Raw genomic sequence first — 13,945 nt, 5'->3', positions numbered from 1 at the left:
TACTTCCCCAGAATAATCAGTCTTTCTAGTGACACACAAAAATGTCTAGAAACATTCAAAAAACAGAAGAAAGCAAAATGATTTGTCTCCTGCCTGTGTGGATATAAGCGTCCTATCTCATTCATCCAGGACAACAGCCGTTTACTCCCAAAAGGACACAGCTGAGTTCGGACAGTGACAACAACACCTTAAGAATGCTTTGTCTTAAAGCCCCAGGGAATAGTGCCAAGGGTTGTATGCTGGTCTACAGGTGCTTCTGATTTTGTCTAACCTCCTCTACCCTCTCCCCCCCAAATCCCACCCCACCTCTCTCTCTCTCTCTCTCTCTCTCTCTCTCTCTCTCTCTCTCTCTCTCTCTCTCTCTCTCTCTCTCCAACCTTCCCTCATCCATCAGATGTTCTTTTTTCCCCATCCTCAAAAATGAAGATCTAGATTCAGCCTTGATATCTTTGTATTTTTATATTCTAGCTTATAGATACCTACATAATTGATATACACTGATGATAGAAAACCACAAAAGAGCAAGGTTTATAGTAACTAGATCAAAGAAAACATTACAGGGACATCACTGTGTGGTATTGATAGTATTATTTGAACCAAACTCTGGGACAATAGCAACGATAAAAATGATTAAAGACAGCAAGGATATTAAATTGCCCAGAACATTTAAACACTGTCTGCATAGGTAACATTCTGTTGTCTGTAATGAGCAATGAGACAAGGCTCATACAGATAGCTAAATGGAAAGTGGGACGGCAAAACAGCTTATTCCTGCTTTTGTGCTCCAGAAGTAGTAGTCTCAACACATTATTTAAACAATCCACACACTACTGCCTCTCTCCTTAATGTTTCTATGCATATTCCTTATAACCTAGTGCTAAACCGAAAGATTGCTGCTGCTTTGCTAAAGTAACAAACACACTGCGATGGACATTGTATCAACCTCTGTGTACTAGGAAAACCCATTGCTGTCCCGGAGGGTTCTTGCTGATGTTTCTGTGTCTGGGCTCAGCATGAAACACAGTTGCTTTTACAAACATCAGTTGTTACATCCCATCCAAATCAAAATGATGACCCAGAAACCGATTTTGAAAGTCGCCCATCAGTCTTCCTTCTCTAGGGAAGTGTTCTTCAAGACCCAGCTAATTTAATCTTTCTCCCACAGGCTTTAAAACAATCACGTTGTTGCTTCAAAATCATAAGCTTGAACAGGGAAGGAAACAAATCATGAATGTCACAGTCCAATAAATTTAGGATGATTTTGCACATATATGGGTTCATCTTTTTCTGTTTAAATGAAGGATCTTAGTCATCCAGACAGCAGCGCTGAGTCAACAGAGTATTTCACACACATTTTCTCACTGCAGACCTTAGAGGCTACGTCGAGCGCCGTGTGTGCATGACTTGCTAATCAGAAAAGTCTGGAACTCCCTGGTCTTGTTACACTGCTGCTCCATCTCCTTGGTATCCATCCCATAGTACCACCATCCTAGCATGAACCTTTGCTCTAGAACTCACATAATCATCCCTTCAATCCTTGCAGTTGGCTGATGACAGGCTCGTGGGCATTATCACCGCCGTGGGCTCCGGAACGTTGGTCCTGTTATTCATCCTCTTGCTTGCTGCAATTGTTTCTCTTATCGCTTCCAACAAGAGGGCGACTCAAGGAACCTACAGCCCCAGTGGTCAGGAGAAGGCCGGCCCTCGAGTGGAAATGTGGAGCAGGATGCCGCCCCCAGCACTGGAAAGGCTCATCTAGGAAGCCCCCTGCTCCTCTCAGAACAGAGCAGAGCATGTTGAGTACCCTGGTCATGCCGGACCGAAGGTGGTTTTACATCAGTAGAGATACTTACTGGAACTGTCGGAAGGGTTTCCATAGATACCTCATAGACCTTCCTGAGGGTTCGCCTTACATGACTGTTTAGTTATGTCATCCATTCACAGAAGAGTGTCCCTGTGTCATGTCTGTCAGCCTCAGAATTAGCAAACCATCTTCCAGACAGAGAACACAGTATTTTAGAAAAACTCCAGAGGCTTCCCCTTAGACTCTTTCTTGGGTAATCCACATAAAATGATTAGTAACTAAGTGCCGTTAATTCTGTAGAGCCAAGAAGAAAAACTAGAATATAACTTTCACTTCTTATTTTGTAAGGAAGGTTTTATGCTTTGCTTTGGTTTGATGTTGTTTGTTGTTGTTATTGTTGTTTTACTGACAGTGACTCATTATATAGACCAAGCTGGCCTCAAATCACATGGACCCTCCTACTTCAGCTTCCTGAACTCTGGAAATATGTGTGTCCGACCGTGTTCAGCTTAATTTTGAAACTTCTATCCTATGGTAAAAGATTCCAATGGGACCTGAGGAGATCCCCTAAGTAAAGCAAGTGGTGTGTAAGTGTCAGAACTGGAGTTGAGTCCTCCTTACCCACAGAAGTGTCAGGTGAGTATGGCCCCTGCCTGTCATCCTAGGCCTTAGGAGGTGAGATATAAGGGCTCAATGGAGCAAGGTGGTTAAACTGTTACAGCAGATAAGTTCTGGCTTCAAGTGAGAGACATGACTCAATATGAAAGGCAAACGGTGAGTCAAGATGACTCTGTATGTCAATGTCTTGCCTGTACATGCATGTGTACACATTTACATGTTTGCCCAAACATGAGACCATATGCACACCACTTATAGATATAACACACAGGTGCGCGCGCGAGCGCGCACACACACACACACACACACACACACACACAGAGAAAGAGAGAGAGAGACAGAGACAGAGACAGAGAGACAGAGACAGAGATAGAGACAGAGAGATAGAGACAAAGAAACATATACATTCTGATCTAATTGTACGTAGCAATGAGAGTATGCTTTATCCTTCAATCACAGATTTAGAGAAAGTTATGAGAAGTATGTATGGTTTAAAACATGACTCAACCATAACATAAGATTGAAATAGAGCTGTTCTGCCCAAGCTTGCCTTTGTTGTTGTTCCTTCAGTAAGTTGGTTGATTGGTGGTTGGTGGTCTGTCTGTCTGTCTGTCTGTTTGTTTGTTTGTTTGTTTGATTTGCCTGGGATATTACATGTAAGAGAAGTAAAGAACAATTGAAGAACTTGGTTATGAATTACATCTTTGCCTACGTCATTTAGAGTCATTATTCTTTATGCAGATTTGCTTGCAGTCAGGACACTTCCTAGACAGAATTTAAGACAGTAAGAAAATTGTTTGCCAAGTCTGAAAACAGAGGTACTTTCCTCCAAGGAACTTTTGATAATGCCCAACAGAGATGGCATCTAAAGAGGACCCTGCAGTGAGATGGGCACTTGTGTACCCTCAAGGAGAAAATATTGTGTCTTCTGTTTGCCTATCATCTATTCTGTGATGGCTGTATCCTATATATGCTTTGAAATGCATGTTACACTGTTATAGTATAAATGAAATAAAATGGAAATATATGTACATTTATATTGGACATAAGCTAAATGAAATGACATAAACTTTAAGTCTTTCCCAATGACTGTCAATGCAGACAATCATGGAGCTTGTTTTGTATTAGCAGTTTCCCCACAGTACAAGAAGTCCTATAACTTCAAATGTGGGATCATGGGATCAATCACTGGATTCTCTCCCAAGAGCCATTGCTTTCTTTAAAACCTCCTGTTCCTCAGCTTCTGTTGTCAGCTGAGTATCTACAGAAGAGATTTCCCTGTTTCCCTGTCTCTGTCTTACTCCCCGCACGCAGACACTTGTTTCTCCTTCCCACTCAGATACTTCACGCCACCAACATGGCAACAGGCTTCCCTGAGCTCTCAGATTAGAACAGGAGACAACCATCTTGGACAACTAGGCCTCTTGGCCTTCCTCTTGCCTCTCTTCCCAGCCCCGCAGTACCTTTCCTGCTTTGCCCCAGTTAGCCCCAACTGTGCTCTGTTTCTTTCCCCACAGCATCTTTTCTCTTTCTGTTTCCTCTCATTAGACTGTAGTTGGTCGGGGAAATTCGTTTTATGGGAATTGTTGTCCAGCAACATGTATCATCTTGAAGAGATTTAACTCAGTGAAAGTGTGACCAGTGTTTCCTGAATATACGAACACAAACCAAGTCCCAGTGAACTCAAGATGCGTGCCTTCTAGATCAGTGAACTCCCTCAAGATATGTGCCATCTAGCTCTATAGCTGATCTAGGGTCCTAATCTCTGATCCCCCTCAATATTCAAATTGTGTTAAGCAAAAATTCCAGAAGGCAGATGTCTGTGGATGTCTACATGTGAAGTATGCCAATAGATACATTTTTGAATCCCACTGGGGCAATAACCTGTTAATAGAAGGTTTATAGAGGAAAAGCAAAATGAACTTTTACTTAAAAAATTCAATTTCTGAGTTTTTTAAAATACAGAATATAAATTGGTCTAACTGGTATTAGCACCAGTATGGAAAATTAGAACTAACTCCAAAAGTAATGAAATTCATTTAGGAAAGATGTTGAATAACCCAGTTTTTAACCTTCCTTTGGGATAAGCTTAATGTCACCAACATAAATGCTACATACATATACACGGACACATGCAAGTGGTCATAAATTATGAGTGATTCAATATTGAAAATGTCCCAACATGTACACAGTGATTTCTTACAAGCTGCCTTAGCTCACCGAGTATGTGTATCCAACACAAGCAAAATAGTAAAAACACTCAACGCTGGCAGAGCTAAAGAATTCATCTTACAAAGGATTTGCACCAAATGGTCTTTAAAAGGAAGACTTCATCTTAAATCCAGAAGTCCAACTCTGACATCACAAATGGTGTGCCCTTTAGCTCAGATTGCCTCTCTTGCTGCTCATATTAGGATGATGCTTTCCATTCTCTCATCTCCTGCTCACCTGAGGGGTGGAGTCTGTCTTCCCCCTGAATTTACACTGGCTCTGTGATCCGTACTACTGTTCTAGCCGACAGGATACCCTGGAAATGAAACTATGGTGCTGTACTACCTTGAGATCAGGCACCAGAGCCTTGCAGCTCATAGAAGGTGTCCCAAAGACTGCCGTGTGGCAAAGAAGTCTGGAGGGATTTGGGGGAGGTGGGAGGCAGCGGGAGGGAGAGTGTGTCATGCTGTCTGAGCTTGCTGCCTGCTGTGTTAAGTCAGAGAATGAACCAGTCATGGCAGATTCCTAAGAGTCAGTCATTGTTGAAAGCACTACTTAAAGGTTCCAGGGTGCAGTTATAGATAACTGAGACACAACCACTCCTATCAATGAAGTAGCTAAGACCAATGTAAGTGCTTCTGTGGTTGATTTGTCCTGAGTCTTCTGTATTTATTTGCATAGCGACAACACTTAGTATATTATTAAAGGACCACATAATTATGCTCAACTTCCCTCTGAGTGGTGAGTTTCCTCTCAGGTCCAGAGATGCTAAGGGTCACAGAGGCTGCAGTACAGCTCTGGTATAGTGGACACCACCCTCCTCCTTCCTGTCCAGAGAAACTGTGGTCCTGGGACAGTCCATGTGAAAGATACATCTGGTGTGTGTTTACAAGGAGCAACAGAAAAGCTGCTGCCGGAGGCCTCTCATGTGGCTTCTATAATCACCATGAGGACAAAGGGCATCCGGAAATGACAAGTGACTGTCACTTAAATCAGGCGTCAAGCTTGCCCCCACGAAACTCCTTACATGACTACTGTTCAGCAAGTCCTCTTTCCTCTTAAAGAGAGAGGGAAATGGTCCCAGGGGCCAACTCTGTTCAGTCACTTACCATGATTGAAATCAGCATCAGCTGCAGAAACTGAAGAACAACAGTCATGGGGCACAGAGGCAAAACTGGAAGGCATCAACGTTGTGATGAGGATTCTGAGGATAGGAAGGGATCCTGGCTGGACTCGCTGTGATGCTAGTGTGGTACCAGGCTGTGCTAACAGATGCTGCTAAATGAAATGCATTATGCCTCATCTAAGCAGGAAACAATGTTGAAAAGAAGACTTTGGCTTTTATTTTGGACAGTTAGGGGGTTAAGAAACAGGTTTCAATTGATGACTGGTCCTACCCAGGCGAATTGAACTAATCTGTGAAATGAGAAGCACGTCTCCATTGCACAAACACATTGTAATGATTATAACTGAAATGGGCCTATCTACAGTAAGCACACTTGGTAGATGGAGTACCTGTTGTCCCCGTGGCTAAGGATATTGAACACTTCTAAATATATTTATTCGCCATTTCGGTTTGTTGTTTAGGGAAACTTCAAGCCAGTTCATTACTGTATTTGTTGGCTATAGCATTTTGGTATTTAATTTTTGTAGTTCTTTATACATTCTGGATATTAATATGAGTCTGAAGTGTAATTGCTAGATTTCTCCTATTCTGTAGGCCATTCACGCACTCTGTTGACAGCTTCCTTTGCTGTATAGAAGCTTTTTAATTTTGTATAAATCTCGTTTGTCCACTGTTGGAGTTATTTCTTGAACTATTGGAGTCCTTTACAGAAAAATCTCGTCTATTCCGTGTTTTGGGCTGTTTCCCTGAGAACATTAGGTTTGGTTGTTTTGTAGATGCAATGGTGCTGTTGCTGATAGTGACTACTGGGAATTTTAGGATTTCTATGAGCATCAACAAAAAAAAATATTGATTCCTCTATCCTACTTTCTTTACCTTCCTTGTGTTTATTCAATTTCTGGCTGGATTTATGCTCCATGGTGTTTGATTCAAGCAATGAAATTTTCAATTCTGAAGAGAATATGACTTTTGATTTCAACCTACTTCCAGTGAACGTGAAATTTTCAATGCTTGGAATTGTATTGACCAGTGATGACAAAGAATTCATGTTTTTAATTTTAGCCCACTCCTCTGTGATTTGATACCCAGGCTGGAACACTTTCTGTGCTTCCAGAAGCCTGGGAACAACACCTGTCAAGTGTACTTGGCAGGGCTTGCCTGTGGCGAGCTGCTTTAGGAAACAGACATGGGGACTCTCCTTATGTTGGGCAACGGCCTCCCTTCAAAAACTGCTCCCAAGTACATCTTCCAGCTCTAAATGAAAATGTCTTGGAGTTCTTCACAGTTTGCAGCTTGAAGTTCTTTGCTCAAAAATGATTGAAATAAGGCAGACCCTAAATAGGAACATTCATGTGGCGTTAAGAGTCTCCAAAAACATTTTCCAGAACTCTGTTTCAACCCAGCCCTCTGGGTCACATTTGCATACAACATGACTCCATTCACTCAGTGCCTGCTCCCTGGCCACTGGAGAACGTCCACATTAGTTTTTCTACAGCAAAGCTAACAGACAATGTCCACCACTTGAATTAGTGATAGATGTTTAATTTTTTCAAAAGAAGCCACAGTTATATTAACCCCAGAATCAAGAACATTTTTGTTTGAATCATACACTGACAGAGCATAAACTCATGTGAATGCTTTTATTATTTATTTCTATGCTCACTACTTTTTATTTTACCGGGTTACATAAGGCCATTTTACAAAGTACACTTTAAGCATGCTCCCCTGTACCCTTGTACCTCCATTTTCTTTTCTTACCCTTCTATCTTTCTGTAAGTCCTCCTGGTCTCCCTGGACAGACTTAATTCTAATTTCATACCACCTGTATATAAAACCTAGGACCCATAAATGTCATAAAACATATGACATTTGTCTTTTTGAGCCTGACATAGTCACTTAATGTGGTTCTCTCCAATTAGATTCATCTTCTTGCAAATATTAAAACATTCTTCTTCTTTATAGCTGAGAAAAAGGGCATCTTATCCACAGGTCACATTTTCTTTATTGATTCCTCTGCAGGATGGGTTGGCGCCATAACTTACTTAATGTGAATAGTTCTGCAATATATTGATATTTAATAAGTATCTCTGTGAAATGTTGACTGGAATCTTCAGGGTAAACACCTAATAATGGTATATTGGGCTATATGGTGGGTCTCTTTTGTAAGTAACCTCCGTCATGGTTTCCATACAGATGACTAGTTTGTATTTCACTATCAGAATAAAGGGGCTCTCTTTTGTCTACATCATTACCAGCATTGGTGACTACTTTTCTTGATGATTGTCATTCTGACTGGTGTGAGATAGAATTCTAATGTGGCATAATTCTCATTTTTCTGATGGTTAGTAGCATTTAATACTTTTCACGTGTTTAATGCCCATTTGCTTTTCATGTTTTGAGAACTATTTCATTAGCTCCTTGACTGATTGGACTGATTTCTTGTTATTTGTCTCCCAGCCTGACTTCTTTTAAAGGAAATGTTTCTACATTCAAATGTTGAGGATGCATTTAAAACCACCAGGAGTAGGTTTAATTTGAAATTTTTTATAAAGAAAGCTCCAGTTAAGTCTAACTTAACTTGAATTAAGGGATAAAACCTTAAAGAATGATTTTTAGGGTAAAATCTGTAGATATCAATGTCCCCATGTAAAGCCAAATTCAATTTTTCCTAAAAGCATTTGACTTTTTTTTTCTTCAAATTCATTGATATTTACTTCTGTGAAAGAGAAAAATGGAAATCTGTCTTGGTTTGTGATTAGAATAATATTTAGTTTTAATTCACTGTCCTTCCACTGACAAATACTAATTGAATAACTAAATCTTACATAACAGGATTTAAGTGTCTCAAATAGAACAAAGATAAGGATAAACTACTTTACTATCTATAGATATTTAATCTGAAGAATGAGTGGCTAGGCTTACTGATAGAAATTATAATTATGATGTCTTACTATACACATACTGTATTCTTAGAATGAGAGAGGAGAAAGTCACTCCAAACTAAAAGTATATGAAAAAGCCATAGGAAATCTGATGATTCATAAACTAGCAAGAATTCATTAAAACAAGAAGTTTAAGAAGAGTTACCCTGTGGGGATGATAAAGATGGTCCTAGAAACCATAAATTATTAAAAATATTCCAAGGATAGTGCCAGGGATAGGATAGCTCCCTGTGAGCTTGTTGGCTAAGGAGGCCCCTTTGGTCACAGAAAATAATGCAGACAACTGATACAGCTTTTGGTTGCCCAATAGGATGAGTTAGTAAGAAATTATTAGTGAAGACACGACATGGCTCAGTTCCAGAACAGAGAGAAATCATACTAAACCTGAAATGAGGGCTCCCAACCTACTGGGTCAATCTCTTGAGTGTCAGATGTTCTGTATGCTGCTGGAGGAGAATTGTCATCTCATGAGTCTTACTTAGCTGTGGACTTGTCAGGTAAGATGAGCCTACTCATGCAATAAGCATATTTTTTTAAATTGATATGATGCTTGTTACACAGGAAGAAAAGTGTAATCTAGAACTATAAACTAGTCCACAACCCATGACTTTGAAGGTCTTAGATTCTGGTGGGGAAGCTGCTATTAGTATTTTGACTAGTGAACACGATGTGGTGGTCACATTCTACACAATGACAGTACTGTTGTAAGCTTTGGTAAAAGAACTTTTATTTGATGAATGCAGGAAACTTTATTGATGATATCCAAGAGAGTAGGGAGGGCTCCCTAGCCCCCCCCCTGTTTTTATGGGGCTCTGAGATGGACATTGTGAGGGAGATGCTCAGTGTTGGGGGCTGAGTTGGGATGGGGACTCCTCAGCAACTGAGGACCTTTCTCTTGCTCTCAGTATCTTTGCTGGGGTGGGTGGTCCATGGTTTCTTACTCCTTGGAGACCATGTAGGCCATGAGGTCCACCACCCTGTTGCTGTAACTATATTCATTGTCATACCAGAAAATAAGCTTTACAAAGTTGTTATTGAGAGCAATGCCAAACTCTGCATCAAAAGTAGAAGAGTGGAAGTTGTTGTTGAAGTCACAGGAGACAATCTGGTCCCCAGGATGCCCTTTAGTAGGCCCTCAGATGCCTGTTACACCACCTTCTTGATGTTATAATACTTGGCAGGTTTCTCTAGGTGGCATGCCAGATCCACAATGGATACACTGGGGTTAGGGACATGGAAGGCCATGTCAGTGAGCTTCCCGTTCAGCTCTGGGATGACCTTGCCCACAGTCTTGGCAGCACCAGTGGATGCAGGGATGATGTTCTGGGCTGCCCCACGACCATCACACCACAGCTTTCCAGAGGGGCCATCCACAGCCTTCTGAGTGGCAATGATGGCATGGACTGTGGTTATGAGCCCTTCCATGATGCCAAGGTTGTCATGGATGACCTTGGCCAGGGAGGCTAAGCAGTTGGTGGTACAGGATGCATTGCTGACAATCTTGAGTGAGTTGTCATATTTCTCATGGTTCACACCCATCACAAACATGGGGGCATGGGCCAAAGGGGCAGAGATGATGACCCCTTTGGCCCCAGCTTTCTCCATGGTGGTGAAGACGCCAGTAGACTCCACAACATACTCTGCACCAGCACCACCCATTTGATGTTAGCAGGATCTCACTTCTAGAAGACAGTGATGGGCTTCCCATTGATGACAAGCTTCCCATTCTCAGCCTTGACTGTGCCATTGAATTTACCATGGGTAGAGTCATACTGGATCATGTAGACCATGTAGTTGAGGTCAATGAAGGGGTTGTTGATGGCAACAATCTCTACTTTGCTAGATGCAGAGAAGGTAGCCCTGGTAACCAGGAGCCCTGGTAACCTGGTAACAGCCAAATCCATTCACACCGACCTTCATCATTTTGTCTATGGGACAAGGCTGGCACTGCATAAGAAGATGTGGCTGTCCTTGGAACAAGGAGGAGCAGAGAGTTGAGAACTTTTTTTTAATACAGTGGTCATTGGTGACTGCTGAGATGCATAAGTGGTCAAGGGACAGAAAATAAATGAGCATTGAATGATCAGACATAAATGGGATATCTATAACACTCCAAGGCTCTGGAAACATCACAGAACTGTCTGGGCACCTAAGAGCTGGACAATGGGGATCGATGGGGAATGGTAATGGCCAGGAAAAGCATGGTTATAACATTCGAAATCATAGCAGCTGTTATTATTTGTATAAGATCTCCACAAACTTGAGCCTGTTGACACCCTGTCATAAAAGAAGAAGCTCATGGGCTCCCACTCCTTCCTGCGGATTTATAAGCAGCTACAGGTAGATGAGGAGGGAGAGGCATTTTCTTTAGTGGTGTAGCCACTAGCAAGGTGAATATGATCTTATAAACAAACACCTACCTGTGTCGCCATAAAAAGCACTAATGAAACTTACTGGGTCTCAAAAAGACATAAAAGTGTAAGGGGGCTAGTTGGGAAGAGAAATAGGATGGAGAAGAGAATCAGAAAGAGGAAACAGGAGAAGGCAACAGGATGAAGTGTGAATGAATGTACACATGTGACCGTATCACAGTGAAAAAATTATGTGTACTTAACATTAAAAAGACATTTTAAAATGAGCCAGAGGCCTTTTTATAAGGGGAAGATAAAGAAAATTCTATTAACAATTAAAAATTAGTAAATCTGTTTGATTGATAGAGGATAATTTAAATCACTTGACAAGAAATATAAATTATTTTACCATCTCCCCTTTGAAGAAACAAGAGAAACACAGTGATATAATAAAAAGATCACACTTACTTAGATTTACTAGATTTCTAGTGGTGTATGGGAATGTCATTTGCTCTTTTTTAAGGTTTCATATATTTAACACCTACTTCAAGAGATATGTCTCAACCATTAAAAAAGAATCAGAGCTGTTCTAATTAAAAAAAACTTAATTTAAAAAGATGATCTTGTCTCTTCTCATATCAATTGCTTTATATTGTTATTTGTTTTTGTGCTTTTGGTTAAGAAGCAAAATGCAGAAATAAAGCCCAGTAAGAAATATTTCAAGATTGTAGACCGATGTGTAGTTCAAAGTTCAATGTTGACCCCTAAATGTTTAAAAACAAATTTGGTCAAAATTAGTCACCTATCACAAACTTGCTTGCTTAGAAGAAACTAGATGGAATGGTTTGCATCAGTATGCCAATTGTTCCAGTGCAATCCATTCTTGTCACTCTGTACAAAGCTTAAGTCCAAGTGGATCAAGGACCTCCACATCAAACCAGATACACTCAAACTAATAGAAGAAAAAGTGGGGAAGCATCTCGAAACATGGGCACTGGAGAAAATTTCCTGAATAAAACACCAATGGCTTATGATCTAAGATCAAGAATTGACAAATGGGATCTCATAAAACTGCAAAGCTGCTGTAAGGCAAAGGACACTGTTGTTAGGACAAAACGGCAACCAACAGATTGGGAAAAGATCTTTACCAATTCTACAACTGATAGAGGGCTAATATCCAAAATATATAAAGAACTCAAGAAGTTAGACCACAGGGAGACAAATAACCCTATTAAAAAGTGGGGTTCAGAGCTAAACAAAGAATTCACAGCTGAGGAATGCCGAATGGCTGAGAAACACCTAAAGAAATGTTCAACATCTGTAGTCATAAGGGAAATATATTAGAAAACTCAATTCTCGACACAGTTCAATGTGATTTGACTGTCTACCAACGGCCATTGTAATTGAAGTTCTTCAGGGTGACACTTTGGGACAGTAGCAGACATCTGTGAAATACAGCCTAGTGAGAGATTGTCCCCTCCCCTTTCTTCTTTCTATAGCTTTTTTTTTCTTGTTTTCTTTTTAAAAAATTAATTGGTTATTTTATTCCAAATTCGGTATCCCCTTCACAAACCCCCAGCCCAGCCCCGCTGCCCTTTGCCTCTCAGAGGGCACTTCCCCCATCCATCCACATTGGCTCACTCCCCTGAGAGGATAGAAACCCTGTCTCACCGTGACTTCTTGAATGGTGATGGAATTTCTTTCCCTACACAGTATAATGGGCTGCTATGCACCACTCTTGACAGTCAGCTAAGCCCCCAAACCATGAGCAAATCAAACAAAAATTTTCACTTTTTATATAGTTACCTGCCTCGGGTATTTCATTATAGTAATGAAAAAGAACTATCGAAGTTCTTAAAGTCAGCTTTTTACCTCCAAACTCAAGTATTTGTGATAATGATCTAATTATAGCAATAATTGATGAGGGCATAGGCATACGTGTGAACTTTCTAAAAAAAACTGTATTTAATATCCATGAAATTTAATCCAACTTGGTGTAACAATTATAATAAGGGTTTTCTCTAGTTTGTTTCCTAAGGTTAATGCTACTGTAAGTGTGGCCCCAGTGTTAAGTTAGAAACTTAACAGGTGAGCAGGTGGGGTTATCGTGGAGTTGAGTTCATTCTTTTCCCCTTTTTAAAAATGGGCTCTTGCTGTGTATCCCTGACTGGCCTTGAACTCTGGCTTCACACTCGGAGATACACCAATCTCCGCCTTTCAAGGGCTGGGATTAAAGACCGTATAATACCATGCCCAGCTAAATTGGTGGGCCAAGAAAAGCAAGACCTAATAAAAAGCTTGTCTGAGCCTTGAATCCCTCAAGGGTTCATGTCTCCTGACATGAGAACTTCCGCTCGTGTTCCTACCATTTAAATGCCATCAGTCATGAGTCTTCCCCAAAGCCAAGATACTTGTGCTGTACTCTCGAACTCATGAATTAAATAAGCCTCTTTCCTCTCTATATATATTGCCTATCTCTGTGAATTTTCTGAGAGCCATATAAAATTGGCTAATAACTCAGTATCAATGAATGAGAGACAGTTGCAACTACGATGAAAATGTGGACTCAGCTTTGCAGCAGGGTGAAGAGGCATCCTATAAACTATAACAGAGGCTGTGTAAACATCGTTTGCTTAACCCCTTCATCACACTCACCCGACCTCAGGTCCTCCTTGGTCCACTGACAAGCCTTCCTCACTGACAGGCAAAGATGGGAAAGATTCCAGAAGACTCATTACATGCCGCTAATGGGCACAATTCTAGACACACTGTGAGCTTGCAACCCCAGGCGTCCCTAGGTTGGATAAGCCCACATCACTCTGGTGACTTACACAGTTTGTGAATAATGAAAGGTGAGCAAAAAATGTGCCCTTTATATGAAGGTCTATACGCA

The 13,945-nt window shown here is 40.9% G+C and overlaps 1 protein-coding gene and 1 pseudogene across 2 annotated transcripts in view; one reads left to right on the top strand and one right to left on the bottom strand.

The window, feature by feature from the left end:
- Crb1 (crumbs cell polarity complex component 1) overlaps positions 1-3,459 on the top strand; it is a 181,398-nt gene extending 177,939 nt beyond the window's left edge. Inside the window, exon 11 of one of the 2 annotated variants that reach the window (XM_087580807.1) lies at positions 1,544-3,459. In XM_087580807.1, the coding sequence (XP_087436933.1) occupies positions 1,544-1,925 (382 nt within the window). In that variant the 3' untranslated portion in view covers positions 1,926-3,459. 2 annotated transcript variants of the gene reach the window in all.
- A 5,982-nt stretch (positions 3,460-9,441) lies between these two features.
- Positions 9,442-10,768, bottom strand: LOC148001650 (glyceraldehyde-3-phosphate dehydrogenase pseudogene; annotated as a pseudogene).
- Between the last annotated feature and the right edge of the window lie 3,177 nt (positions 10,769-13,945).

The sequence above is a fragment of the Rattus norvegicus genome, chromosome 13 (assembly GCF_021556685.1).
Source record: "Rattus norvegicus strain SHRSP/BbbUtx chromosome 13, alternate assembly SHRSP_T2T, whole genome shotgun sequence".
In the NCBI taxonomy this organism is placed as follows: Eukaryota; Metazoa; Chordata; class Mammalia; order Rodentia; family Muridae; genus Rattus; species Rattus norvegicus.
The sequence above is the reverse complement of the archived record's forward strand: the minus strand, read 5'-3'. Positions and strand labels throughout refer to the sequence as shown.